Genomic DNA, 27,911 nt, shown 5'->3' on the forward strand with positions numbered 1-27,911 from the left:
GCCGGCATGTCCTTTTTTAGGATGCTAATTAAATCACACTGGACTAGAGTCAAGTATCAGGAAGGTGGCAGTCAAACTCGTACTCAGCTAAAATATTTGCTGTTGATCATGTGGTAGGTAAGGAGAACGATTGCCCCCTGCGTGAGACTGGTAGTGCAGCTATCCTCCACCAGAGGGGGAAGCAGCTTTAAGTTGCATAATGGGTCCATAGAAGCCTTGATAGTATAAACTACTTGAAGGTATTGAATCAATAGGCCTCTCATGTGATCTGGCTCTGTTCCTGGTTTTACTCCAGCTCAACCCACTTTCTGGGCCAATTAAGTCTTAGCTTCTCAATCCATAGAGAGAGAGGGAAGCTGATAGCTTGGGTTCCCCTGGTCCTCAGGCCACATGGGTAGCTTACAAGCTGGTCACGCAATCACAGACATGAAGGTCGCTATCTTACAACAAAAAAACTTCAAATCCAGACTCCAGCGAGAAACTGCTGAATTGGAATTCATTTGCAAATTGGATACTATTAATTTAGGCTTAAATAGAGACTGGGAGTGGCTAAGTCATTATGCAAGGTAGCCTATTTCCCCTTGTTTTTTTCTACCCCCCCCGGACGTTCTGGTTAAACTTGGATTTATGCTGGAAATGGCCCACCTTGATTATCATGCACATTGTAAGGAGAGTGGTCAGTTTGGATGAGCTATTGCCAGCAGGAGAGTGAGTTTGTGTGTGTGTGTGGGGGGGGGGGTGGTGTGTGTGAGAAAACCTGGATTTGTGCTGGAAATGGCCCACCTTGATTATCATGCACATTGTAGGGAGAGTGGTCACTTTGGATTAGCTATTACCAGCAGGAGAGTGAGTTTGTGTATGGGGGTGGGGGGGGGTGAGAAAACCTGGATTTGTGCTGGAAATGGCCCACCTTGATTATCATGCACATTGTAGGGAGAGTGGTCACTTTGGATAAGCTATTACCAGCAGGAGAGTGAGTTTTTGTGTGTGTGTTTTTTTGAAAAAAAAAAAAAAAGGGGTGGGGGGGGTGAGAAAACCTGTATTTGTGCTGGTAATGGCCCACCTTGATTTTCATACACACTGTGAGAAGAGTGGTCACTTTGGATAAGCTATTACCAGCAGGAGAGTGAGTTTGTGTGTGTGGTTTTTGGAAAAAGGGGGGGGGGTGAGAAAACCTGGATTTGTGCTGGAAATGGCCCACCTTGATTATCATACACATTTTAAAGACAGTGGTCACTTTGGATGGGCTATTACCAGCAGGAGAGTGAGTTTGTGTGTGGGGGGGCGGAGGGTGAGAAAACCTGGATTTGTGCTGGAAATGGCCCAACTTGATGATCACTTTAGATAAGCTATTACCAGCAGGAGAGTGGGGTGGGAGGAGGTATTGTTTCATGGTCTCTGTGTATATAATGTCTTCTGCAGTTTCCACGGTATGCATCCGATGAAGTGAGCTGTAGCTCACGAAAGCTCATGCTCAAATAAATTGGTTAGTCTCTAAGGTGCCACAAGTACTCCTTTTCTTTTTGCGAATACAGACTAACACGGCTGTTACTCTGAAACCTGTCTAGTTAGTGGTCACTCTTTTTCATTGATAGCTAATTACACATCTAATGCAGACTCCCAATGAAACGCAGTTCCTGATCAGTCTCCAGAGAAGAGGCAAACTCTCAAATTACCTTTATTACATAAATTACATCACATTTCTCCGCACTTGAGCAATTCAGGAGTTATTCCTTTGCTTTCAAAGAAGCCATTGATCTGCTTCCTGATGAGAGAAGATGTTTTTATTCTTTCCTGGCAGCAGAGCAGGATTTCTTTTAGCCAATCTGATCAAAAAGTTCATCAGTTGATGTGGTATCTCCAGTGAGATTGATGGCTGGATAAACTACAAATCAAATTACCAAGTGTGAAGTGCTGTTGGAAACAATGCAGAAAGGCAAATATATTACTGAATAAAAAGTGTTCGTAAGAGTTGAGATTGAACAAGTTAAAATAAAGTCCTGCTAATGCTGCATAAATGTGCCAAATATTCTGTCTCTTAAATAAAGCCACCCTGGAAAGGAACACTTTGCTACCACGTCACTCTTCATCCCTCAACATCTCCCTGCCTTGCTTACCCCTCTAAAAATGTGCAAATATAAATGCAAGATTCAAAAGAAATATGAATAGTATTTAATACTAACAAATCTAGCCTTCTTTTTATTAAAACCTCAGAGTGGAGGTTGTTTGTAACTGAAAGTTCTGTAACTCTGAACAAAACATTATGGTGGTTCTTTCAAAAGTTTACAACTGAAGATTGGCTTAATACAGCTCTGAAACTTTACTCGGTAGAAGAAAAAGGCTGCTTTTAACCGTCTTAATTTAAATGAAACAAGCACAGAAAAGTTTTCTTGTCGAATCTTTTTTTAAACTTTCCCTTACTTTTTTTTAGTAGTTTACCTTTAACACGGTACTGTACTGTATTTACTTTTTTTATTTTATTTTTTTATCTCTGCTGCTGCCTGATTGTGTATTTCCGGGTCCAAATGACAAGTGTGGTTGATGGGTCAGTTCATAATCCTGAAGTTCTACGGCATACAAATAGCTATTTTGCCAGCCATTGAAATATAGTGAAGACGGCAGTGCCAGAGAGTAGCTGGCCCCTTAAGACTCTCAGCATACTTGTAACAAGCTCTGCTAAAGAGAATAAGCCAGCAGATATCCATCTTGGGATAATTGATTGCCTAAGTATCTGGGGAGTAGTTAATTAGCGAAGGAATACCTGGGCCTTTTAAAGGGTTATATAAGCTCAGGGAGGAGAAAACCCAGGGAGAAAGTAGGTGGGGAAAGAATATCTCAGGGGAACTGACTAGGAAGCTACTCCTAGGGGGTCTCCCTAGAGAACAGAGGTGAGAGGCTCCTAAAGGACAGAGCTGTGAATGCCAAGTTTCAGAGAAACCTGGTCCCAATGGAAAGACTTCACCAGGCAGCAGCAACCCTAGACCAAAGAAATGATATGCTTTCCTAAGAAGAATTGTCATGGTGTGAACTCTTCGTGGACCTTGACTCAAGCAGAGAGACCCATTCCCAGATAAGGACAAGAGGCCCTTCTCCTGAAAGGGGTTCTGTGTTAAGGGGCCTGGACAGAAGTGGGGTTGACAGACTAAAGTTAATACAGCCCCTTCCCTGCCTAGCTAGGATGCTGGAGTGGAAGCCTATTTGTATAATGTTCTGCCTTTGGGTTAAATAACTAGATCCTTGAAGGGACACTGTTCAATATACATAGTCCTCATTGGACTTATTGAAAGGCCAGTAGGAGAAACTGAGGCAGACATAATTGCAGTGCTGCACCAGGCTGCCATGGGCGTGTTTCAGGGTTAAGGGCCCCCATTACAGGCAGCCATTCAATATGGTAACAGTTCATTAAAGAGCTGTTAAACTAAAACTATAGAATACAACTATCCAAGATGAAATATCAGCAGGACACTACATGTATTGTAGTCATTAAGCAATTGATTTGTGGGGATGTGTGTGCATGCTTACTTTTAGATAGACCACCATTTAGAAGTGATCTGGAAGCAGTGCCACTTAAGGTGATCAGACAGCAAATGTGAAAAATTGGGATGGGGGTGAGGAGTAATAGGAGCCTATATAAGAAAAAGACCCAAAAATCGGGACTGTCCCTGTAAAATTGGGACAACTGGTCACCCTAGTACCACTTAATTAGAACCCAGCATGCTCTTAAATTGATATGATATTACTCACCTGGGTAGGAAGAAAGCTACTTGCTAAATCACTAGTACATTTTCCTGTTGTGCTTTGGTTTACTTCTAAGGGCTCCCATCCAAACAGTGGCCAGTCTGAGTCCTACTTTTCTTAGATTATAGCCTAATATAGTATGGCTAGCTATGGTCAGAAGCCACATCTTAAATGTTGTTCTTGTGTAACAAACCCAACTTGCCATGCTCAAAGGCACCAATCTGAGGACAAATTAATGATAGGTAAAGCTAATTCTTTGATATGTAGCTAGTTGTAACACTGTAATAAAAAAAAGGGGGAAAAACCCCCTCAGTTTACAAAGTATATTTTATACTATATATTCTATTCTATCTTAAACTCAATTCTTGCATTTTACTACCAATAATAGCAAAAAGTGAAATTTATTTAAAAAAAGGAAAGACTGTTTTTCCACTGATCATCTGACCAAGTTGGTTACAACTGAGCTGACTAATGCAGTTATTCATTGTAATAAGCTTTTATCCTTCTCTGGCTATGCCAGTTCCTAGAAATGTGGCAAGTGGTGCTTCTGCACACAATTCAGATTACTAGTAAACATGTCCATCTGTTCAATATTTTCCTTCCAGCATAATTTTGACTCTGTGGGTAAAAGCAATTGACTGAAGGCAGTACACAAGAAGTATATATACTCTTACAGACTCTGTCCTTTTAATGTAAAACTTCATGGGAAATCAGTTCTAATTTGTTCTATCAGAATACACAATGAAGAACCTACATTGCCAGTGATGTAGCTATGTGTAAATTGAACGGAAATTGGTGCTCAGATGCAGTTCTTGGTCCAAATTCTCTGATCATGGAAGTGGCTGCGGTTCCAGTGACTCATTTGCAGAGATAGTGACTCAATTTCACCTGATGCTTTTTTAGTCTAAAGGGTGGGTGGGTGTCTCTCTCTAGTATTTTAGTTTCCCCGCCCCAAGAGACAAGATACTGAGGAATGCATTGGAGCTAGCAAATTTAGTGGAAGCAAGGCCAACCTGCTGCTTCTTACCAGTTTCAGAAGAAGTATGCCAGAATAGCTGAGCTCTCCGAACAGCCATAGACCAAGACCAAAGGAATAAATGGCTATCAGGAAATGGGTTGGTTTTAGTACCATTAATCCTAAACACCTTTTTAAACCTCTTCTCACTTCAAGGGGTAATGTGGTGTTGTCGTTGCTTGATGTGCTGTCTGTTCTTTCATTTAAATCCAGCCCAGATCATCAGTCTGCGTAGTTTGAAAGAGAGGAGGATTAGAGTTACAGGATACATTAAAAACACAAATAAGGACTTAGTGCTACCCCCGTACAGCCAGCTCAGAAGAATCCTACCATACTGTCGTAACCAAAATCCTGATTGGGACAAATTTTAAATCTGAAGGGTAGAATACTAGATAAGAGTATTTGCCAATCTGTGTGGAAAATAGGACACAAGGAGATAAACAGGTGCAGCTCCAAAACACTAGAATATCCAGCCTTGACATATTCTTACATTTATTACTGGTTGTAGATGTAGGAATGACAGCCTTGAAGACTTATGCTATTTCACCACAGGCAAGGGCACCATGGGCAACAGCACTATGCATTTCCTACACTGCCTTGAGCCTCCTCTAAGGTAAGAGCCATAGGAGCCTCCTCTAAGGTAAGAGCTATTCAGTTCTATATGACATAAATAGACCTTGACATTTGTGCTAAGCATAACAACAATAGCATGTACACAAGCATTAACCAACTTAGTCATTACTAACCTGGGTTTGATTTAAACCAGTAACCTACCTTCGTCTGTCTCACTACCAATATGCTGAGTCATCCAGGCCCACCTGTTTAGGTAACAAATTATTTAGGGGTAATGAAAGTAGTAGTGAGGTGATAACTTTCTCATATGGTAAGTGTCCTGTAGCATCATTAAAATGTAGATAGAGGAGGGGATTTCAACTACAAAACTTGTCTGTTAAGCTTTATGTAAAGCAGGGGATACAATTAAAAACAGCAACGTCCATGCACCACACTCTAATACTTTAGGTAATAAATATATTAAAGGTTTCAGAGTAGCAGCCGTGTTAGTCTGTATTCGCAAAAAGAAAAGGAGTACTTGTGGTACCTTAGAGACGAACAAATTTATTTGAGCATAAGCTTTCGTGAGCTACAGCTCACTTCATTGGGTGCATTCAGTGGAAAATACAGTGGGGAGATTGAAGTGAGCTGTAGCTCACGAAAGCTTATGCTCAAATAAATTTGTTCGTCTCTAAGGTGCCACAAGTACTCCTTTTCTTTTTGCAGATATATTAAAGAACACTTGGGACTTGATGCTATATTGGAATCCACTGGATGAACCCTTGCACTACTGCACAGTCCCACTTACATGAAAAGCCTCATCATAGCATAGGGATATTGCTCAGGTGCAGGGGTGTGAACTGGTGGAAGACAGCACAGAATCAGGGCCTTGGATTATTAGCTTTCTTCAGGTACACTATCCAAAACCCTATATTTTAAATGGCCTAGGTTATTAAAGATACTTGTATGGACTCCTGCAATGGACCATGTGAGCCCTTTATTCATGTGTGGTTTTTGTTTAATATTCAAGAGAGTACTTTCTTGTCATAGCAACAGCAGCAGTGTTTGCTTTTGGTACATATGCTTCAGTGCTGTCAGAAATAAAGAACTGACTGTACTGAAACCAGAGGCTCTTCATTCCTAGTTGCTCAACTGCCTAATTCAACCTTCTACTGAGCAACCATTTTTTTTAACAGATCCTTGGTTTTTCTCTGTCATTACTTTCGTGCAGTATCGTAAATAGTGTTTCCTTACTTAATGTAAGAGACTGGGCTATACATGGAGACCCTACCCACAAACTTTTCTGCCTTTCCAGGCTACACAGTTTGAGTATACAGTAGATTGATGGTTTTGAGAGAAAGGCAGGCCTATGGCAGAAACCTAAATACATAAACCAGTCTTTTATTGACCCAAACTGCACTGAGTTGCAGAACAGGCTCAATGAGTATAGGTCAGTACACAAACACCCTTTGCAAATCACTGAGTCTAGATCAGGCAGCTGCCATTACTACTAGAGCTACCTGGGCAGGCTATAATCTGGAAGGTGGAATCTATAAGCTTTACAGCTGTAGTTCTCCTTCTCCTGCCACCAGCAGGCATCCTCAAGAAGAGAGAGGGAAATTGCTCTGAAGGCCACAATAGTTAATGAGAACCAATATGTGGAGAGAGTGGTAGGATAGTATTTGATCCACTATTGTTATAGTAACTTAATGCCTGCAAGTAATTGTAGGTGAGGATCTACCAGCTAAAAAGAATCAAGGACTCCTTACGCTCTTGTCCTAAAGGCAACAGGGAAGGTGATACCATCAGTTAAATGGGGATCTCCCAGCAGAGAACTCAGATGTATCTGTAGCTAGATTCAAGCTCTGTGACTATAAAATGCAGTGAGAACAAGATAAATATTTTCAATAAATGTGCAGAGCAAAAGTGTGAACGTCAACTTCTTCATGTAAGGTAACGGTTCAGTCCATAATGTATGGCTGTTCCTTTCCATGTGGAATGTTCACAATAAAGATTTCTGGTCAAAGAAGCAGCATTCCTATTCCAGTCACATTGAACAAGCCCATGGTTTGGTCACATTGCAACATCAGACCAGGGTAAGGTGTTGTTGTCAAAACAGCTTCTATATAAAAAGGTGACAAGTTGTGTTAACAACATATCTGCAGAGAAATGTGAAACTCCAGAAGTTGTAGAGGGGAAATAATACAGCTAAGCCCTGGAAGTTGTATTGTCAGTGCATTGCATGTGGTTTCTGGCAACTTCCCAGGGGAGCTCTGTAGGTAGGGACAAAAGTTAAATTATTTCTATTTATCTAGTGTTCCTGTCCTCCGCTTCAGTAACCTGCTCCAAAAGTTGGCATTCTTATAATGATTAAGTTTCTGCCAAAGAGTTTATTACAAGAAACCTGTCCCCCAGTTTTTAGTAAGCAGTGTAGTATAGCTGTGTCAGTCCCAGGACATTAGAGAGACAAGGCGGGTGAGGTATTTGACCAACTTCTGTTGGTGAGATAGATTAGCTTTTGAGCCACACTGAGCTCTTCTTCAGGGCTGGGATCCAAATTTTTTAAGCAGTCCCGGGTTTCATGGCTCTGCCTCACCACCTGCAAGGCTAAAATAGCCAAAGGTGACTGGTGATTCTGGGTGCCTCTCTTTCCAGCTGTACAACATGAGACCTGTAAAAGGGGTCAGACTTTCAGAGTGTCAGTGCTTAGCACTCTCTGAAAACCAGACCCCTTTGAAGGTCATTTAACACATTTGAAAATGTAGTTCCAAGAGTCCAGAAGACAAGATGACTATTTCATCTCTGGCATAAAAGAGGTGATAAGCTTGGAAGAATACAGGGTCCCCAACTGCCATGTAGATCTGAGAGAAAAAAGTTCACCTCAATGACATATGGGGTAAGATGAGAATTGATTTTTGCATCTCAGGGCAAAAGTAAAAGCCTTGCCCCAGTAGTTGAACCCTGTGCTTCATTTGTGGTGTTTCAGTGAAGGATGCCTTTCCATCTCAGAAAAAAAGATTGTAGAGTTGGTTAGCCCAAGACCTATTAAACTCATTGGACACTTTATAAATCAGCAAAATTGTACTGTTGAACTGAAGTTAAACTCATTGGATTTTTTTTGGTGGGGTTGGGTACAATCTGAGTGTCAAAATTATTGTCCAAGTAAAATGAAACAATTTGAGCTAACTATAACTATTATCATTTCCAAACTCCATAAAGCCTTGACTAGATTACGCTAAAGCTGTGTCAATATTTCTGACAAACGCTTGCTTTTAGGGGGTTCTAATAATCTCTGGATGAAACCTGGAGTGGTGTTCTACAGGTAACTGAATTCCAAAGGCAAGCAGAAGAAGGCTTAGTAATAGAGAGATGAGGGAAGGATCGGGCCTGCAGAGTGAAAGTTGTGATACACGGGTTTTTCACTTGAAGTGCTCAATCCTAGAAATTGTTCTCAGTAGATATAAAAGTAAATAATTAGAATGCAGATGTTTCAGGTCAGCACTGAAGTATTCAGTGAAACCAAAGGTAGTGTTAGATGATGCCTAGCTCTAATGTTCTAATACCTTACTTGTGGGATAACTGTTGTTTACGTTCACACAACAGTTTACCCTCCCCGCCCTCGAGAATCCGGGTAAGACCTATACCCAGGATCAGCGTCAGAGCTACCGCAGGTTCAGTGATAACATTATTTGTCCCTTGTGGAAACTGAAATATGATAAACTTTGAAATAGGATAAACTTTGAAGGGCAACTTGGAGACCTATTATTGCATGAATGGAAACAATCTTGGCTGATTGTGAGTTGGAAAAATAAATAAAAGCAGTAGCTGTTACTGTGAGAACCTTTTAATCGAGCTCAGGAAGGAATGTCCTGGGCTATTATGGGTTACACCTTCAAACTACTGGGACTTTTGTTCGACAAGTGGGTGAGGGATTTTCCATGTAAGACCTGGGATGGTAAACTTATATTACCCAGTGCAGCTGCAGGCTTACTCCAGGTGTTGATTTAAAGGGTGATAAAAAGAAAGATGGTGAGATCTTTAAATACATAACTTAGCTTTGCTTGGGGTTTTTTTTACACAAAAAGCCTATTAAATTCCTGTAATAAACTGCAGGCAACAGTGAAGGAATTTACAGGTGTCTTGTTTCTTTCACTGTACATCTTTCTCAATAGATACATTCAAGACATTGAATGGCTTTGGTTACAGAAGATATCAAAGCTTCTTTTGGTTTGTAAACTCAGATCAAGTTGTGGGGTACACTGATGCTTGCTGTTGTTCTCAGGTGGGCTATATATTAAAATTATTAAACGCACAGATCACCACTGAATAATTTTTTGTATGTGGTGTTTCGGGATGTGGCAGGGTCCAAACAAACTCTCAACACTATTTACTCCTTTTGCCACCAGGGCCTTTGACTTAACATATATCTTTTTCTCTCCTCTTGAAACTGTAGGATGCAATATAACGGAAATATGAACTTTCCTTGATTGGAATCAAATGATTCATAAAATAAAGACAAAAGCAAAACAGGACAAATTGAGAGTGGAAGATGAAATAACATTTGAGTCAAAATATGTGATATTGCTGAGGACCTGGAATTAGTGAAATGAAGATAAATATCTGCCTTTACTTTTGTGCAGCTTTCTTCCTCATCCTGTTCATCTACATGTTTTCACATATATAATATGCATTTAGGGATTGACTTTCAGGCTTCTGTTCTTTGTGGGTGCAGTGGCTTATTTCAAAAGTGTTAGCAGCTTGCTTTCTGATAACTAATATTTTGTGGCATGTAGTTGTTATGTCAAAGAGGCAAGGCAACATAATACATCCCCTTAAGCTGTGTTCAGAAACCAGTTTGTGTCATAATATAGCCAAAAGGACTGATGAACAAAGATGGCGAATCTGGGCTGAAGGAAAGTACTCCTTTGTCTCATGCACTAGACTAGCCACTTTCTCCTACCTCATTGGCACAGTGTCTAACTTTGCCCACTCATATCTCTTACTACCACATATTTTGAACATTCCAGCTAGGCAGAACATAACTATGTTATCTTCATAATTCAGCAACACACATTGTTTACCCACATATGTTTCTGGGGTTTGAAGATAAGATATTAATGTTCTGCCTAGTTGGAATATTTGAAATGTGTGGTGGTGAAAGCTGTGAGTAGGAAGGTATGATAATGGTGAGACCCACTGCTTTTTATTGTAAGTTTGTGTATCTCCAAGGCTGAATGGGAAGGAATGAAGAAATTCCGGAACAAAACTAAGTCTGCTCTCAGATCTCCTTGATAGAGCATGGATTTGATGTTTCTCTCTCCCCGTGGAAGTCTATCAGGGTGGAGAACAGAAGAAAATGAGAATAAAACGATCAATTACACACAAGAGCAGCATTTTTCCTTTTCATTATAGGATGGAAATCTCTTAGTTATTTGCAGCTAGAAAAGGAAACAGGAAGACAAAAAGCTAACTCATAACAACTCCTAAGAAAAATCACTTGTACTGCATACTCCTGTACACCACTGAAAGGACCATTATAATGTTTCCAGCAGGGGGCTGAGTTGCTTCAGTTTTGGAACAGATCAGAGGATGACATGATAGACAACTTCCTCTGTTCTTCCTGGCCAGTTAGATTGTTTTGAGAATGAATTAGTACAGAGCTATTTTGGGTGAGCAAAAACAGGCAGAGTGAGAGAGGCAACTGTTTGGCCAGAGGAGAGAGAAGGAGGGTGTGCATACCAACCCTGTGAAAGGAAAGGAAAGGCAAGTACTCAGTTAAAGGTATATAAGCAGCCTGTTAAGTGAAAAACAATGTGGGATAAGTATGGAAGATGCTGATGGAAAGCTCAGCCTAGGCACCACAACAGTTGCTAGTTCAAAAGGACAGACGCCAAATTGTGGGGAGAGTCTGAAGGTCAAATCGGAGACATGCACCACAGACAACGCTTATAGTCTTCAGGATCCTTGTGTGGGGAAGGACTAGTAACCAAAGGGTGTGGTTCTGATGGGAAAATGAAGAGATACTTGGATTAAATCTGGTATGGACCAGTAGGATTCACTGTAATTATTTAATTATTGGAATGGCTAATTGTGTTATAGCCCTAACCTATTCACTATCTATCTAACAGCAAGGGCAACATCTCCGAAGTAAATTACCCTCATTTTTACCTATCTTGTATCTTGGCCAGACTCTGTGTAAAGGTGGTTGCTTTCTTTTTTCACCCCTGTATGGTTAGAGTCAATCTTGAGAGAACCCAGCAGGTGTTAATTACTGAGGTGGTTCTCATACATGCAACGGCAAGAGCCTTTGTGGTTTCTGCTGTGGCTGTCAAGATCACCGATGCTAACACACTTTTGTGCACCGCCATACAGGGTGGTCAGGCTCAGGCTCATGCGAACCAGGATGGAGGCATTTACAAAGCTTAAACATCAGGTGGGGTAATCAAATCATTCTTCAGGGCAGGAGCTCACTACCACCAGGTTGCCACTGAAAGCCATTTTCCCCTAGATGCATCAGAGAACAAGTCTCCAGGTATTAGGGTTTTATGTGCCTTCTCCAACAAGAGGCTTAGAATGCTGCTGGAAGCATGCTAATGAAGTTAATGGACCACATTCCCATTCCAATAGACAAAAACTATGATTCTAGAGCTCTATAGCCCATACTCAAACGATTAGGGTTGAAGAAATTACCTTTTCTGGAAGCCCTGAAGAAACTCCTTGGTAGTATCATATTCAAATAAATCCGAAGTACAACCAGGGTGGCATTAAACACTTGATCATGTGAGCATGAACTTTAAAGTAAGAAATTGGGATTTTTGGAGTTATTAAAAAACTGTCAATATACCAGTTTACCAATGGTGCAATTTCCTAGTTAACAGCAATTAAGTTGTGCCACAAATGTTCTCTGCCTTAATTTACAATTATCAAGTACCAAAGACCTTCTGTAAACATTTTGCTTATAATGTTGGCCAGTGATGCAGTCCTTACACTGTCAAAATTCACCGTCAGTTACAAATGAATCTAGGTAAAGAAAAATTAAATATTTCTTCATGAAAATGAGGCGCACATGCAACCACACTGAATATACTGTATTAAAATAGTTTTTCTTGGTTAAATGGTAGCCAAAAAATAAACCTGTAAAATATTCCCCTTAAGTTAAATAAAGTGCCATCCCTTTTACATCAAATGAGTACATCACATGAAATTTCTCCTTGATGCATTTAAAGTATTAATAGCTAGGACCCTATTGTGGTAACTGCAAGTATTAATTGATGTGTATATATACTCAAGTGGCAGCAGTGAAGCATTGTTGTAAGTAATGTTATAGATTAACAACATGCTCATTCTATAACCTGGCACTTAAAGAATTTTCCTGAGACAAGTTAGCGTCTTTCAAACATATGAAATCTCTTGGGCAAATGAAAATAGATTAAGTTGTCATTGACGTGTATATGATAAATTTTCTCTAAAAATCACACATGTAAATGTCTATTGCTGCAAACTCCCAAACTATATCTAAAGTCATGTCCAACACTTAGTACCTCTTACCTAATTGTGAACGAATGCACTGCTTTTTAAATAGGAAGTTTCTTTCCTCTGTTGAAAATCCGTGTTGGCAAATACATGCAACTAACTTCCATATCAGCAGCATGGGTAACAAGCCAATGGTTGATGCATCTGATGAAGTGAGCTGTAGCTCACGAAAGCTCATGCTCAAATAAATTGGTTAGTCTCTAAGGTGCCACAAGTACTCCTTTTCTTTTTGCGAATACAGACTAACACGGCTGTTACTCTGAAACAAGCCAATGGTCTGACATGATAACAAAAACTCCAGTTTTCTATTAGCGCCTGTAAACTTAACGCACAGCTGTGGGGATTTCAAAGGATCGTGCAATTGCTTTAAATTAAGGTAATGAGATATTTTAAGTCCCCTCTATAGTAGAATTTAAATACTGATATGTGGGGGGGCAAAACCTTGCTTAATATCAGCCACTTACACATGATGTACTTGAAAATAAAACTTTGCCAATTATGATTTAACAATAACATCAATTAATTGTAAAATAGAAAGAGATTACATAAGAAGGGAAAGTAACATAGCCACATAAAATACACATTCAAAAGTAAATTTACCTAGCTCAAAATAGACTAGCCTTAATTGCTTTCCTGTGCCCCTCAGATAGGCACCATACTCAATAAGCAAAGTTCAATTTTACCTAAAATATAATCTCTCTTCATAGTAGATGCTTTATTCACAGCTTTTATCTTGATTGATCGTCTGTGAAGATCATCCTTAGAAATACCATCAAAGAAGAAGTCCTCATTAAAGATGGGATTTCTGCTTCTCTTTATAACAGTGCTTCTTTGTTTCTGAACTTTCCCTGGCACAAGAGAGAAGGTGATGCAACAGTTAATCCTTTTAGGTTCCACAAATACATCATATAAGCCTTCAGCACTTATCAGACGGAGTCTCAACCTTCTGCTTTCAGGACAGAAGTCAGAGAACAGTCTCAAGATTCCTCTTCTATCAAGAAATACTGTACGTACACTTCTAAGTCTCTCTCTGCCATTAGTAAAATCCTGGGGAAAGATGGTTGACTGTGACCCAGAAGAGCTTTGTGTGCTTGAGCACTCACATAAACTTGCCAAAGACCGCCTATTGGGATTGGGACTGCTGTCTGTGGAGCTGTCTTCATCTGTGGATAAGGAGTTTCCCCTTAACATGCTGGATTTGCTTTCTGCCTTTAAAGTCCTGCAGAGCAGTCTCTCCGGGCTCTGGATTGTAAATAAAAAGCAGGATCTGGGAAGGAATCTTTTGAGAAGTGAGGAGGTGAAAGGGGAAGAGTCGGTGGAAGAAGCAGTATCACAATCACAAGTGTCTTGTCTTGGCAAGTGTGGATGCCTAGAAGAGAGTCTGGTGGTGGTAGAGCTGATGATGCTGGAATCTACTCCTTTGAGGTAGATTCTGGAACTTGGCAGCAACAGTAGACAGGACATAGAACAACTGCATGGGTCATTGTGGAAAATACTCTCCTTTCTTCTGGTATGGGGACTCTCCAGCAAAGTGCAAAATCCATAGGATGTCTGCACCTTGGGGAAATGGATGAGGGAAAGTGCTGCCTGTGACTGTGGGTCTGAGTTGGTGCTTTCTTCCACTGAAATGAAGTTATTAGCAATTTCAGTTGAGAGGATATGTGGCAGCTGTGTACTGGGGTTATGAACAGTTTCACGAGGGCACAGGTTGGTCTCTGCATAGGACTGGATGCGGGAGCTGGGATCCCTTGCAGAGTGGGAACTAATCAATCTGGATGGGATGCAGAATTCTGGAATCCTGTCTGGGGTTAAGATGTTGGGAGAAGCAGCCATTGCCCTCTGAGCTCTATTCCAGTAGCAAACTCCTTCTTTTCCCAACATGATTGGCTCTGAAGCCTTGCTGAGTTTCTCCAGGCACCACATCAGGAACAGTTTGTGATACACACAGCTATCGTACAGGAGGAGAGATCTGTCCTAGGAGAAAGGCTGTTCACTGGAACCTGCAACACAGGAAAAGTAAAATGAGGATCACTTGCTGCTTTTCATAAAAGGCAGCAGCCACTAATGGTCCGGAGGGAGGCAGAATTAAACACTGCATCAGGAGGAACCAGCTACAGACTTCACAGTTAGGGAAGGAGACTTTAAAAAAAAAAAAAAAAAGCCTGAGTGCAATTTTAAATGAATTGAAGCAAAATCACAAATGTAAAGAATTAATGAGGGAGCCTTCCTCTGTAGTGGTGAGACATGATAGGCGCCCCTAGTTTAGGTCAGTTTTCCTGAACCACTAACTTGGTTGAAGGACTTTTCTGTGTCCAAAATGGCAGCAATCACTTGGCTGCTGCTAAATGGTGTTTAACAAATGCCATCACTTAAAAGCTTTTGGCTTTTTAATTTATAAGAAGAAGTAAACACTCTACTTGACTTCCAATACACGTAACTTGAATCTTAACGCATACTAGTCGAATGACAGTTCTGATGTGCTGTTAGAATGGGTGCATGTGGTACAATTTAAGGAGTACCTACCTCTAATTCTTTAAATGCAGTGAGACAGTCCCTGCTAATGCCACTGAGACGGGACACTGCAGTAGATGTTCAAACTGTAGTTCTGCTGCAGTTCAGCTACACAACTGGTTCTGCTTTATAAAGGCTGACAGAAGTGGGCAGCAAAGTAGACCATCACCAGTGGAAACCTGCTCTCTTTTGGGCAGCACACATCCTCAATTGCCGCTCTCGAGATGATGATGTTATATGCCACAGCAACAACCTGCAAGCCCCACCCTCAGACAGGCTTCCAGTGAGTTTACATGCAGGTCAGTTCATCTACTGCTGCAGCTACACAATGTAAGAGCCTCATTCAGAGCCAGTGCACACCCCCTCCTGTGTAACTGGTTTAGGTTTGTTTTTATTTGCTTGCATTTTTTAAAAAGACAGTATGACTATGTCTAGAGCAAATATAAAAGGAAATATGGTAAAAAGGAGTGGATGTAGTAATGATGAGGCTTCCTGCAAAGAATAGTAATTGGATTATCGAAGTGCCTAGGGAAGGTAAGAGGAGAGAAATGGCAAGATGACTGGTACTGATGGAACCAGTATCAAAGGGAAGGCTAAATTGCAATAGAGCACAGAATTTCATTGCTGTTGCCAGTGCAAAAAAACTACATATAAACAGAAATGACACAAATAGCCACCCCAGAGGTCCAGAATTTAGCCCAGTAGTTTCCAAATTGTGGAAGGAGAGATGGCTGGTTATATTTTTGTTGGCTTTCCACTTAGTATCCAGCTGCTAACTTGAATTCAAAACCACTTAAAGAAAAACCCACTTAATACCATTCTAATATTTTCTATCTAAGTAACTGCTGGTCAGCATAGGCACAGGCAGCAATTGCCAAAAGGAGTGTTGGGATTGCAGTGCAAGGGACATTTGCAGTGGAACACTTTGGCAACTTTGCTCCAGTTCACTCTGAACCACACTCTTCTATGAATGGTGTCTCTATTTTCCAAGGCTGATCAGAGTTTGGGCAGTTGCCATATGGGGTACCATACTTTCTTATTGGTCATGCCAAATGCCGATTCCAGATGGTCCAACAGCTCCACCACCTTATCTATGTGCTTCTTAGCACAGTGCTCCTGATAGAGAAAGGCAGATTATTCAGGAGTGGCTTAAAACTCCCCAGATAAATCCTAAGAAGGAGGCATTATTCCAGAGAGCTAACTCGCCCCAATGTCAACAAGGCAATCACTCTAAAATATACTATGCCTTATGAAAAACTGATATCCCCTGGAATTAGGCCATGGTATACTTCCCAAAAGTACTTGTGATATCATTGGCTATTCTTCTGCCTCAACCAACAAGTGACAGGCGTCAGAATCTGAATGAGGATTCCCCATGCAGCGAGGAAGGTGTCTGACATTAGCTTGTGGTACATAAGGCTATTGAAATGTCAGTGCTGTCAGAAACCCTGAACATGCTGCACAGTTCAGGTGCTGCTGGAGCCCTTCAGAAACCCACAAAATAGGATTTGCCATGGATGGGGGGAGTTCAGTGAAAGTTACCCAGTGGGCTTAGTCTCTTCTGATCCGAGGTTCCCAATCAGTTGGGGTTGATCCTGCTTTGAGCAGGGGTTTGGACTAGATGACCTCCTGAGGTCTCTTCCAACCCTAATCTTCTATGAGTCTATGATCAGTGTCTGCTTTAGTCCCAAACTCGATGAACACTAGAAGGTCTGAACCATGAAGTGCTGGGATACTTGCTGTAAAACTCCCTGTCCTGGACATGATTCTTCTCTCTCACTGATTTTACATACTGTAGTCACTGATTGTTATGGAGTTACTGCAGTTTTACATTAACATAAGTGACAAGAGAATCAATCTTAATACCTGTTTAGTTATGTAATGTGTATCCATGGCCATGCCAGGTATTCATTGTCAAGAGATAATCTCAGAAAACACTAGGGTGCCTTAGCTCTCTGGAATAACGCCAGCTTTTAGGATTTATCTGGGGAGTTTTTAGCCACTCCTGAATAATCTGCCTTTCTCTATCAGAAAGGGGCACTGTGCTATGAAGCACATAGATAAGGAGCTGGAGCTGCTGGATCATCTGGAATCGGCATTGGCATGACCCATAAGCAAGTATGGTACCCCATATGGCAACTGCCCATACTCCAGTCAGCCTTGGAAAATAGAGGAACCTTTCATAGAAGAGTGTGTTTCAGAGTAAGCTAGAGCAAAGTTGCCAAAATGTTGTGGTTCTTTTTTTTATTAGGTGAAACACTTTCTTGCCCCATAGCGATACTGTCTAGTTGATCAATGCCTTGAGTAAGGAGGATCTTTTGTGGAGAGACAGAATTCATTCACCTTTTCACTTTAGGTTGAGTGATGCGTGGGACGTATGGAATCTTGCCATCCTTTGTTGGGCTACTTACAAAACCTGAAGTTCAGCTGTAATTGTGCCATATCCTGCTTTTATCTTTATTTTTTTACTTAAAGGCCTTTAACTGTCTCTATAGTAAACTGTAGCCAATGACAAATCAGTGATCCTTCAAGAAAGAAAGCATTGCCAGAAGCTAAAGGAAACCCAGACTCCTGAACCTGCCCTGAATGTGCCAATTCAGCAGCTCTCCTTATTCAATTAATGCTTGGCTGCAAAACACAGCCCCATCAGTCCCTCTCATTTCTGAATCACTTTGAAAGCCTGATCTAGGGGATGCTGGTCACAATGGTGTTCATGTCCATAGATGACTGGTACATCATCCAAGTGATTACAAGAGAAAATTTTGTCATGAGAGGTAGAGTCTGTACTTGGGCTAACAGATATTGATGACTGTACATTTTACTGTCTGCTTAAAATTAATTCTCACATTCTAATTCTCTGATGACTGATGCATTTATCATGGACACATGGACTGCTCAACACAGTCGTCTCTGATTCTATCTTCTTAGACTTTCTCTGTGACTTGCTCCTTCATATCAGGACTCATAACAGTCATTATTAATTCTTCACCAGCTTCTGAGGATTTTCTATCTGTTTTTACAGGGTAGGTTATCCCTGAACTATCAAAATCACTTTGTTCTCATACACTGACTAATTTCCAATTGACTCTATTATGTTAATTCATACCCCAAACACCTGGAGCATGTCACCATGGTTCAGATTGTGCCATATCTTCAGGATCATGTTTTTGAAACACCCTTTTCAAAGAGGGTTTAGAATTGTCTGTTCTACTGAAGCGGCATAATTGAAAGTATTTGATGATCTTTCAAGTAGCTAAATCAAAAGGCCTTTCATCAGTTCTGGATTTGCTGTTTAGCAGTCACGTTTAACAAGATCAACCACAAGATATAATGTTCCTGTTAATCCTTCTCAAAGGATTTAAGCCTCCACGCTCCAAGTGTTTTGCTGCTTAGATCTCTAATTGCCCATTTCACATTCTCCATTGGACAACATTATAATTATTCTATCCATGTGAATGCCCTTAAAAGGCTCTCTTAAGTCCCTCCCTATTTTCTCTTTCTGTTCACTTTCAATACTCTGTCCTAGTTATCAACACAGTGTGGGTGACATTCTCAGCAGTGCAACTGTAAAAATGTTCCCTGATGACTCTCAAGGGATGAATCCAGTATTCCACATTAACACGTTGTGATCAGTAGCCAGCCTGGATCCAGCATGCATTGATGCTTCACAGAAGAGAGTGTTCATAGGAAATCAGCTCATCAGAATATCCCCTGATTTCTAAGCCAGAAGGGCTTCAGTCACAAAGTTGAGCTCCAGATATGAATTGCCCAATAGCTGTTGGTGGTAAGGCCTAGAGTTCTGCTTTGAGCCCATCTCCAGTTAAGAACACTAATGAGTAGTAAGATTCGTACTTTAACTGCACTGCTGCGGAACAGCTGGCAAGATGGTCTCTTCTGATTACTTGTTTTCTTTTGACAATCACAGATGGAGCAGTGGAAGAGCCCTTTCCAAAATCTTGGAAATCATATCGTGCCCAGAATTATTGCCAAAATCCTGGGAAGTAAAAGCCCAGATTTAAAGGCAAGAATGAGTTGTCTCTGTGTACAGAGGCCGACCTATGTTGGAAACAAGCATTTCAGTATTCCATTTGTCCCTTTCCTGCCCCAATAAGTCAATATGTGGGTGCATCAGTCATGGGCAAGCACCACTGTGCAAAGGCCTGTATCACTGTCTGAGGTAAAAAAAAATGTACAACTCATTTCACAGTATTAAATTGTTTATAAAATATGCAGCATTGGAAACAGAAATATTGGTACAAAATGACTTGTTAAAGAACTGTGATACAGATCTTCAAGGCTTATAATAAATCGTAGGTTGGCGTAACAGTGAGATGAAAGATTCTAGAAGTAGGAGATGTTTATAGTTGAAATAATTGAAATATGGTTTGATTAGTTAATTTTAATGAGATGTTTGCTTCCTTCTTTTGGATATTATCTTGATATCTTCATATTTGGATATTATCGGGACGCCGAAAGAAGGGATCAGTGACATGGATGAACTGGAAGTAATGAGGTTTACTATCAGGGCTGCCTCCCCCAGTCTATCTTGGGAACCTGCAATCTACCGTGACACCATTGAGCCTTTGTTTTTCTGATCTTTAATTGCCCTAACCAGATGAGGGCCACTGAGAAGGAACCAGAAGATGTCACCATCCCACTTATTTAGTGTCAGGACCCCAATTATGGGGGGCAGGGGTCAAAGCCAGAGCCTGAGGGCAAGGGACTGAGAACATACTCAGAGTTCAGTCAAGAGGGTCAAGGACAGAAGCAGCAATCTGTCCTGGAGTCATGCTGTAGGATCATGATGGAGTTGATGTTGATGAACTGCAATGGAGCTAAGTGAGTCAGATGAAGTAGATTTCAGAGTAACAGCCGTGTTAGTCTGTATTCGCAAAAAGAAAAGGAGTACTTGTGGCACCTTAGAGACTAACGAATTTACTTGAGCATAAACTTTCGTGAGCTACAGCTTGAGCTGTCACTTGAGTTGTAGCTCACGAAAGCTTATGCTCAAATAAATCGGTTAGTCTCTAAGATGAAGTAGAGTTAGTGGAAGAGAGGCAAGGTGAAACATCAGAAGCAGGGATGAGGACCAGGAACTGGGATCAGGAATGAGGCAAGGGATCAGGAATGCACAGCAGGGTCTGTTTGCAGCAGCAAGCCAGGGATCTGCCTAGTTGCACAGATGGTCTCCAGATGTTTTCCTTAGGCCTTAAATAGTGTGCCTGGGCCAATCAGGCTCTGCCAGTCAGGACATCCATGGGCCCTCCAGTGGTGGTGCCGTGGACACAGCAGCTGCCCAGGTGCCAGCAGATCCAAGTTCCAGACTTGCAGATTCTCACACCTTGGCTATAATCTGAACAACTGTTGGGTTGAGAGCCTTTGGTTACTCCTATCATTCTCTCCCTTATTTTCTTCTCTCACCTTATTTCTCCTCTTTCTTAATGTCCTTTTGCTGTCTTTTGTCGAATAAGAATCTGGCATAACCAGCCAAGACATTTTCCCCTCTGCAACACTGCTGTAAGCCTGTGAGCAGAGAGGAAGCTAAAAGCAATGTCTTCAGCATCCCTATGCAGGTAGGTTTCCCAGTTTTCAGAGTGTCTGATAAAATGGTGCGTGCTGCCTGTGTTTCTCCGTAGCAAGTCTGTGAGTAAAAAACGTAAGACAGAAGCTGTATTTTCTGTTGTTGCACCTGTGTATGTCTTGTTTTGCTTTAAAGGGAATAGGATTGAGCTTCTCTTCATCAACAAAGAGAAAATTAGTTAAGATGGTCTTGAATTTCTTCTGTTTTTGCCAAAAGAACATTCAGTACCATCAAAGCTTCTTATATAGTTAAAGGGAAGGGAATTAAGGGAAAATGTTACTTATTCAATTCTTTGTTTCAGATGTGCTATTTTCCTTCTTAGTTAAATAAAAGGTTAAAAATATTTTTTATGGTGGTTACAATGGGAGTAAGCCAGCAACAACTTGATACAAAACCCAAGACTGTTACAGCATGAAATAGTTAATAAGGGTTTTATTAATGTCTTTTCTCCGTTTGGACCTGAAGCACCCCCTTATTAACAGAAGTTCTGGCTGATCCGGATCACCACTACAGAGGGGCAGGTACTGGACTTAAATCAGCATTTCATTTTGCATAGGCATTCAGCTTACACTGTCAATTACTTTGATGAGCATGCAACTATTGAGTATGTTCCTTAGTGACTTTCTACTGGCAGAAGGACATCTATATATGGATTTGGAACTTCCATGTCACTTGGCTCATGATTTGAATCCCTTTCCAGCTGACAAATCACTTCAAAATTGGCACTATTTGGCAGCTATTCCTAGAGGTCTGGCATGATGTAACGACTACCACAGTCAAAACTAATACGGCTACAGTAGAGAATTTCAAGCAATTGTTGGCCTGCATCGGGGTCCCTTTTTGTTTGTGGTTGTCATGGATGTGATAAGGGAGGGCTGACTTGGAACACACTATTTGTTGATGATTTAATGTCTGTGTGGAAGACTGAGAGCAGCAAGTCAACTTTGAACCGTGGCAACATAGTTTTGAGCAGACGGGACTTAGAAGAAACATTATTAAGACCAAACCTATGGTACTTGCGGGAGGAAGACTCATCACAAAGGATAAAAAAGGCAGAGAGCTTAGAAGAGTGAAAGAATTTAGATACCTAGGATCAATGGTGGCTGATGATGGCATCATACAAAAGCTGCTTGGTGCAAATGTTGGGAGCTAACCCCAGTTCTTTGTGACAAAAAGATGCCAATACAGTTAAAAGGTAGCATATATAAAACTGTAATTCAACCCATTTTAATGTACAGAATGGTAATCCGGCCAGCTGCTAGAAAAGAAATCCGTATGCTCTACACCACAGAAATGAAGATGTTGAATTGGTCCACGATCATGTCAAGTCCTTTATTACTGAGGCTCAGAGGCAAGAGCCAGGAATTTTTGGGTTGCTGAAGTTACTGGTGTGAGGGACAGACTAGGAGAAGAGATTACTTGGCCTGCATGGACTTTTGAGGGAAGAGTTTGTGAAGGTTTGATTTGTTAAAAAGACTTCATATAAAAAAAACAACTAACTCTGCTGGAAACTGCTTTCCTGGATTCTGTGAGAGAGCTGAGACAGAACTACCCCAGGAAATGAACTGTCTCAGCAAGAGCAAAACCTGGTCTGGTAGGAGGAGGGTGCTATAAGATAGGCTCCAATCCTTTACAACATTTACATAGTTAATGTTCAACTATTGGTTCCTGATGATTCTGAATAAGTCCCTTCTAGTTAATTATAAGGTTACTCCTCAGATATTAGGAATCCCTCTTGCTCAGCTTCACTTCTGCCACCGCCAGTACATTCTTCAGAGTTTGTTTCCCCGCCCCTCCCCCACCCTCCTCTTCATGGATTTCCTCATCTGCCAAGATATTTTTTCAGCAGCTTATAATTAGTTTCTACCTCTGGAGTATCCATCTGTATATCTGAGATTTGGATTTCTATCCCAAGCGACTAGAATATATTTTTCCTTGTTTAAAGTCTTACTATATGATACCAATTTTGGAAGCTGAATGAGAGTTTAAAAGGGAATTCCCATTTGTAGTGGATTTCTGCCCTCCTGAGTACTGCTGTAATTTTCCCCAGCCCCTTTCCAGGAAAGCCTGAAAAAAAATGCAGTTTGTGGTTTTTCAGTATAAGTGCTGGATGCTCTCTGCTTTTTACCCATACTTCAATATTTTTTGCTCTTAATGAAGAAATTTCACAATCAGATCTCTTGGTCTGATATGCGGCCCCAGTGGAGGGAATAACACCCCTATGTGTTCTGTTCACTTTCACTTCTTCCAAAAATCTCAGATTTAAGAACTCTGCAATTAAAGTTCTGACATACAATACTGGATTGTCTCTTTCAGCTTTTTCAGGCAACCTTTCAATTCTAATGGGCAATGCACTCCATAATGTTTTATAGAAATATGCTTATGAGTGTGAATATACTGTAACTGGAATATGCTTTATGCAAAAACTCTCTTGTAAGGTATCATTACAAAGCTTATAATCTACTGAGTCTGTTCATCCTATTTGTATGAATGTATCATTCTTGTATCTGAAACTAGGAATATGAAGTATAACTCTGAGGTCGTATTGTAAGTATGCAAAGTGTGGGCCATTAATGGTGGTTTGGAAGCTTGACGGCTCCCATTGACTAGGACAATTGGTTGTAAATGGTCTGTTTACTTGTAAACCTTTCTGGGTGCATGCGGGCCAGCCCTGGAAGAATGCAGGCTGGGGTCTCACAGGACATGTGAACATGTTACCTGATACTGGAATCCATCTTAAATCTGATGCTTTTCCTTTTAGAAGGAAGGATGGGGACCCAGAGAGACAAAAGATTCCCACCTTGTGCCAAACAGAACAAAGATTGCTGCCAGTCATGAGAAAACCCCTAGTTTCCACCTAAGATGTCTGCTGAAACTAACAAGGACTGTACCAGGGGAAAGGATTGGGCCCAGACTAGGAAGGAGTCGAGTCTGTGAAAGAAGCTTATTGGAACATCTTGGAGGGTGAGATTTCACCTTGTGACAGGGTCGGGCCAGATGGCTACAGGAGAATAGAAGGCAGATATATTAGCCCCAGGCTCAGTAGGTCCCTTTTCCCTGGGTAAGGTAACAGAGAAGGTTCCAGAACAATCAGGAACCTTCTGGAGACAATTAAGACAGGCTGATTAGAACACCTGCAGCCAATCAAGAAGCTGCTAGAATTAATTAAGGCAGGCTAATCAGGACACCTGGGTTTTAAAAAGGAGCTCACTTCAGTTTGTGGTGTGCGTGTGAGGAGCTGCAAGCAAGAGGCACTAGGAGCTGAGAGTGAGAACGCGGATTGTTGGAGGACTGAGGTGTACAAGCATTATCGGACACCAGGAGGAAGGTCCTATGGTGAGAATAAAGAAGGTGTTGGGAGGAGGCCAGGGGGAAGTAGCCGAGGGAGTTGTAGCTGTTACACAGCTGTTCCAGGAGGCACTCTAGACATCTGCATTCCACAGGGCCCTGGGCTGGAACCCGGAGTAGAGGGCAGGCCTGGGTTCTCCCCAAATCCTCCCAACTCCTGGTCAGACACAGGAGGAGTCGACCTGGACTGTGAATTCAGAAAAGCGGCCAAGCTGAGGGCTGCCGTGAAGCTCCAAGGCGAGCAAATCTGCCAATAAGCACAAGACCCACCAAGGTAGAGCAGGAACTTTGTCACAACCTGTAATCAGTTTCTCAATGTATTAGGCTTAGACTTGTGTGGTTTTGCTTTATTTTGCTTGATGACTTACTTTGTTCTGTCTGTTACTACTTGAAACCACTTAAATCCTACTTTTTATTCTTAATAAAATCACTTTTGTTTATTAATGAACCCGGAGTAAGTGATTAATACCTGGGGGAGCAAACTGCTGTGCATATCTCTCTATCAGTGTTATAGAGGGCAGACAATTTATGAGTTTACCCTGTATAAGCTTTATACAGAGTAAAACGGATTTATTTGGGATTTGGATCCCATTGGGAACTGGTTATCTGTGTGCTGAGCAGGTTTTGGTTAAAGTCTGCAGCTTTGGGGGGCGGGGTGGACCAGACATGGGAGGGATAGCTCAGTGGTTTGAGCATTGGCCTGCTAAACCCAGGGTTGTGAGTTCAATCCTTGAGGGGGCCATTTGAGATCTGGGGCAAAAATTGGGGATTGGTCCTGCTTTGAGCAGGGGGTTGGACTAGATGACCTCCTGAGGTCCCTTCCAACCCTGAGATTCTATTATTCTATGGGTCTGTGTTGCAGCAGGCTAGTGTGTTTGGCTCAACAAGGCAGAGTTCTGGAGTCCCAAGCTGGCAGGGAAAACGGGCTCAAAGGTAATTCCAGCATGTCAGGTGACAGTTCCAAGGGGGTCTCTGTGACCAAACCCGTCACACTAACATTCTTTTTCCCTGATCTGTTTTCTGTGCCATCTAATTTAAGCTTCATATCTCTCTCTGCTGCAGCAATGCCAAGTGGCTCTGCAGCTCTGACACGGTCATTTGTTTTTCCTTGGCCAGTTTCTAGAACAGTGACTCAACCTTCCAAGTCAGTCTTGTCCAAGATTCTAGGAGTAAAGAAGGAAATAAGATTACATCTCATTGTGATTTCAATGTCCTTCCTTAATGCCCCATCTCTCCCTACCATATTGTTCCCAATTATTGGGGCAGCATACTATTTCAATCAGTAGAAATCAACAACAGCACAGGCATTGTTCACCAGCCAACAACAGCATTATCTTCTAGGGGTGCTGTACTGTGGAGTCATACAGCAATTTTGTGGCATGACACACCTGAAATGTATGCGTTTCCCCCCTCCTCTTAACCTTAGTTGTCTTTTGAGATTTTAAATAAAGCTTTTAACCAACTAACTAAAACAAAACAAACCAAGCAACCAAACAACCCTCCTTTGAAACATTCCTCAGACCCTAATAAATAGTTTGGACATTTTTATGCCAACAATCTACTGATAAACCTGTGGTGTAAATTCCTCATCACAATAGTATCAGATGATGTTATAATTAAGGCTACAGGGCCAGATCTTGGCCCCTGGTATTCACCTTTGTGCTGCAACACAACATATTGCTTATACTCATTTGTCTTTTCTGAGAACAGGCTTCTTGTAAAGAGAATGTGTGGCTTTCCAAGTGCTGTTCCTCCATGGATCACAGTACTCTTAAAATTCTGGAATGACTTGGCATAATTGGTTTTAGTCCCAATGATCACTCTGGAGTGGACTACTGGTCTCAGTATCTGTGGATATGTCACATGTAGCAGTACTTTACCCTCTAGTTTGCCGACAATACTACTGACTTGCAGAAAAATCTGGAATTGGGATGGTCACCTCTTACTCATCTCTAACAGGTCACATGCCACCAGGGGCTATTCATATATTTTGACCTGGTACACTTTTAGAAGCTACACAAACATATAAGAAAAGGTCTCGTGCAAAAGACATGGTTTAGAAAATAGACTTCATTTATTCCTGTCACATAGCAGGAGTCAATATATGCTCTGTCTAGTGGCTGTAAAAGGAACATATATAGGTCAAGATGAAAGATGGCTGTCATCTGCTTAAGTATTTGTAAATTAACCACTGTTGACTTGTTGACTGCTTAAGTATTTGTAAATTAACCAGATGTTGACTTGTCCTGTGCAGGACATATGAGGTTGAGAGAAAGAGGTATGGTACTTTCCCCTTTATCCAGTGTGATAAATTACATGTGACAGCTAAAGTCTTGGTGCTTGTTTCCCAAGTTGAAACATTTCTGATAGTCACAGCCTCCTGGTGGAGCTAGCTATCTCAAAAGCAGTGTGGATGGACAGAACCATGCCCTTTTTGCACTTAAGGGAGGACGTAGCAACTCCAAGAGAAATGAGACATGAGGACTTGCTTTCCAATGCATCCCTTCATATTAATCTAACCATTCTATGCCTTTGCAACACTGGAACAGTAACTCTGGAAACTGCTACCAGTTTAACATCTGCCCTTTGCACAACTCTGATATTGTGCCTATGAGAGCTGCATCATAGCTTCTAGATATATAAAAAACATATGATTATGATTAAGGCCTTATTTAAATCACGGGACGATTGTCAAAAAATTGTGACTGAGTTGTGGACAAGCCATGGAAAATTGTGGAAAAGTAATAATGGACCTTATTATTTGAGGTAATAAGGTTAATTACTTTTCTGTGATTTTTCTGCTGTTGGCAGCCTGGGGCTGAGAGTGGGGACTCTGACTGTTGGCCACCCAGGGCTGAGAGTGGCCACCCAGGGCTGAGAGCAGCGGCCGGGGCTGCGACTGTCAAAATTGCGGTGGAAGCCACAATTTCTGCAATATTGTGAATTAAGAATGGCCTTAATTATGATTCAGTAACATATTAAATGTATTGTAGAAACAATTTTGTTGTAAATCTTTCAAATAATGTTTGTTTCTTGATCATATATAGCTCACTCACTGCCCTTTTATCTCTTTCTTAACATCAATTAACTTAACTAATCTGAATTTTTAAAAGATTGATTCAATAATCTACTTAATTAAGCACAAGCATCATGCTTTTTTAAGGAGTAATACTTTCTACTTTCTGTTGCGGCCTTTGATGAAAAGTTTATTTAGGACACAATGGGAAAATATTTTGTACTGTTCTCAGATCGCATAAAATAATGCCTTCAGCATATGAAGTCACTATCTGAATAATCTTTTTAAATATGACAGTGGTTCTGTGCTTGTGTCCAAATAAAGACTCAAGGAACTAAGGCAAGATTTGTACCACATAGCTAATCGTGGGTATATGAAAGGAAGCTTTGCAGTTAGGAGTACTGCTGAGAGTATAAGCCATTATATCAAGTGTATGTGGGCGTAGCAGATAAGCATTGCATTTACATTCATACTTTCCCAGACTCATGCTGCTGTGAGTCTTACACAACCTCACCATTCCCCCACACTCAATAACTCTGCATGTTTCAAAAAAAAAAAATCAAATAAATTGACAGAAGTGTAGTAGAGGGAGAGGAGAATGGAGGATAATACCCAGA

The 27,911-nt window shown here is 41.1% G+C and overlaps 1 protein-coding gene across 10 annotated transcripts in view; it reads right to left on the reverse strand.

Annotated features, from left to right (window-relative positions):
- Positions 1-1,661: 1,661 nt before the first annotated feature.
- LOC125644326 (C2 calcium-dependent domain-containing protein 4C) overlaps positions 1,662-27,911 on the reverse strand; it is a 31,884-nt gene continuing 5,634 nt past the window's right edge. For 6 of the 10 annotated variants that reach the window (XM_075133011.1, XM_075133010.1, XM_048868100.1 and 3 more), the window contains one exon: positions 13,311-14,838. In XM_075133011.1, coding sequence (XP_074989112.1) covers positions 13,481-14,761 — 1,281 coding nt within the window. In that variant the 5' untranslated portion in view covers positions 14,762-14,838 and the 3' untranslated portion in view covers positions 13,311-13,480. Of the gene's footprint in view, positions 1,915-4,765; positions 4,981-5,527; positions 5,572-13,310; positions 14,839-20,370; positions 20,991-24,477; positions 25,442-27,911 lie in introns of those variants that run through there. The other 4 variants (XM_075133012.1, XM_075133013.1, XR_012670216.1 and 1 more) reach the window with 4 other exon arrangements.

Source organism: Caretta caretta, chromosome 10 (genome assembly GCF_965140235.1).
Source record: "Caretta caretta isolate rCarCar2 chromosome 10, rCarCar1.hap1, whole genome shotgun sequence".
NCBI lineage: Eukaryota > Metazoa > Chordata > Testudines > Cheloniidae > Caretta > Caretta caretta.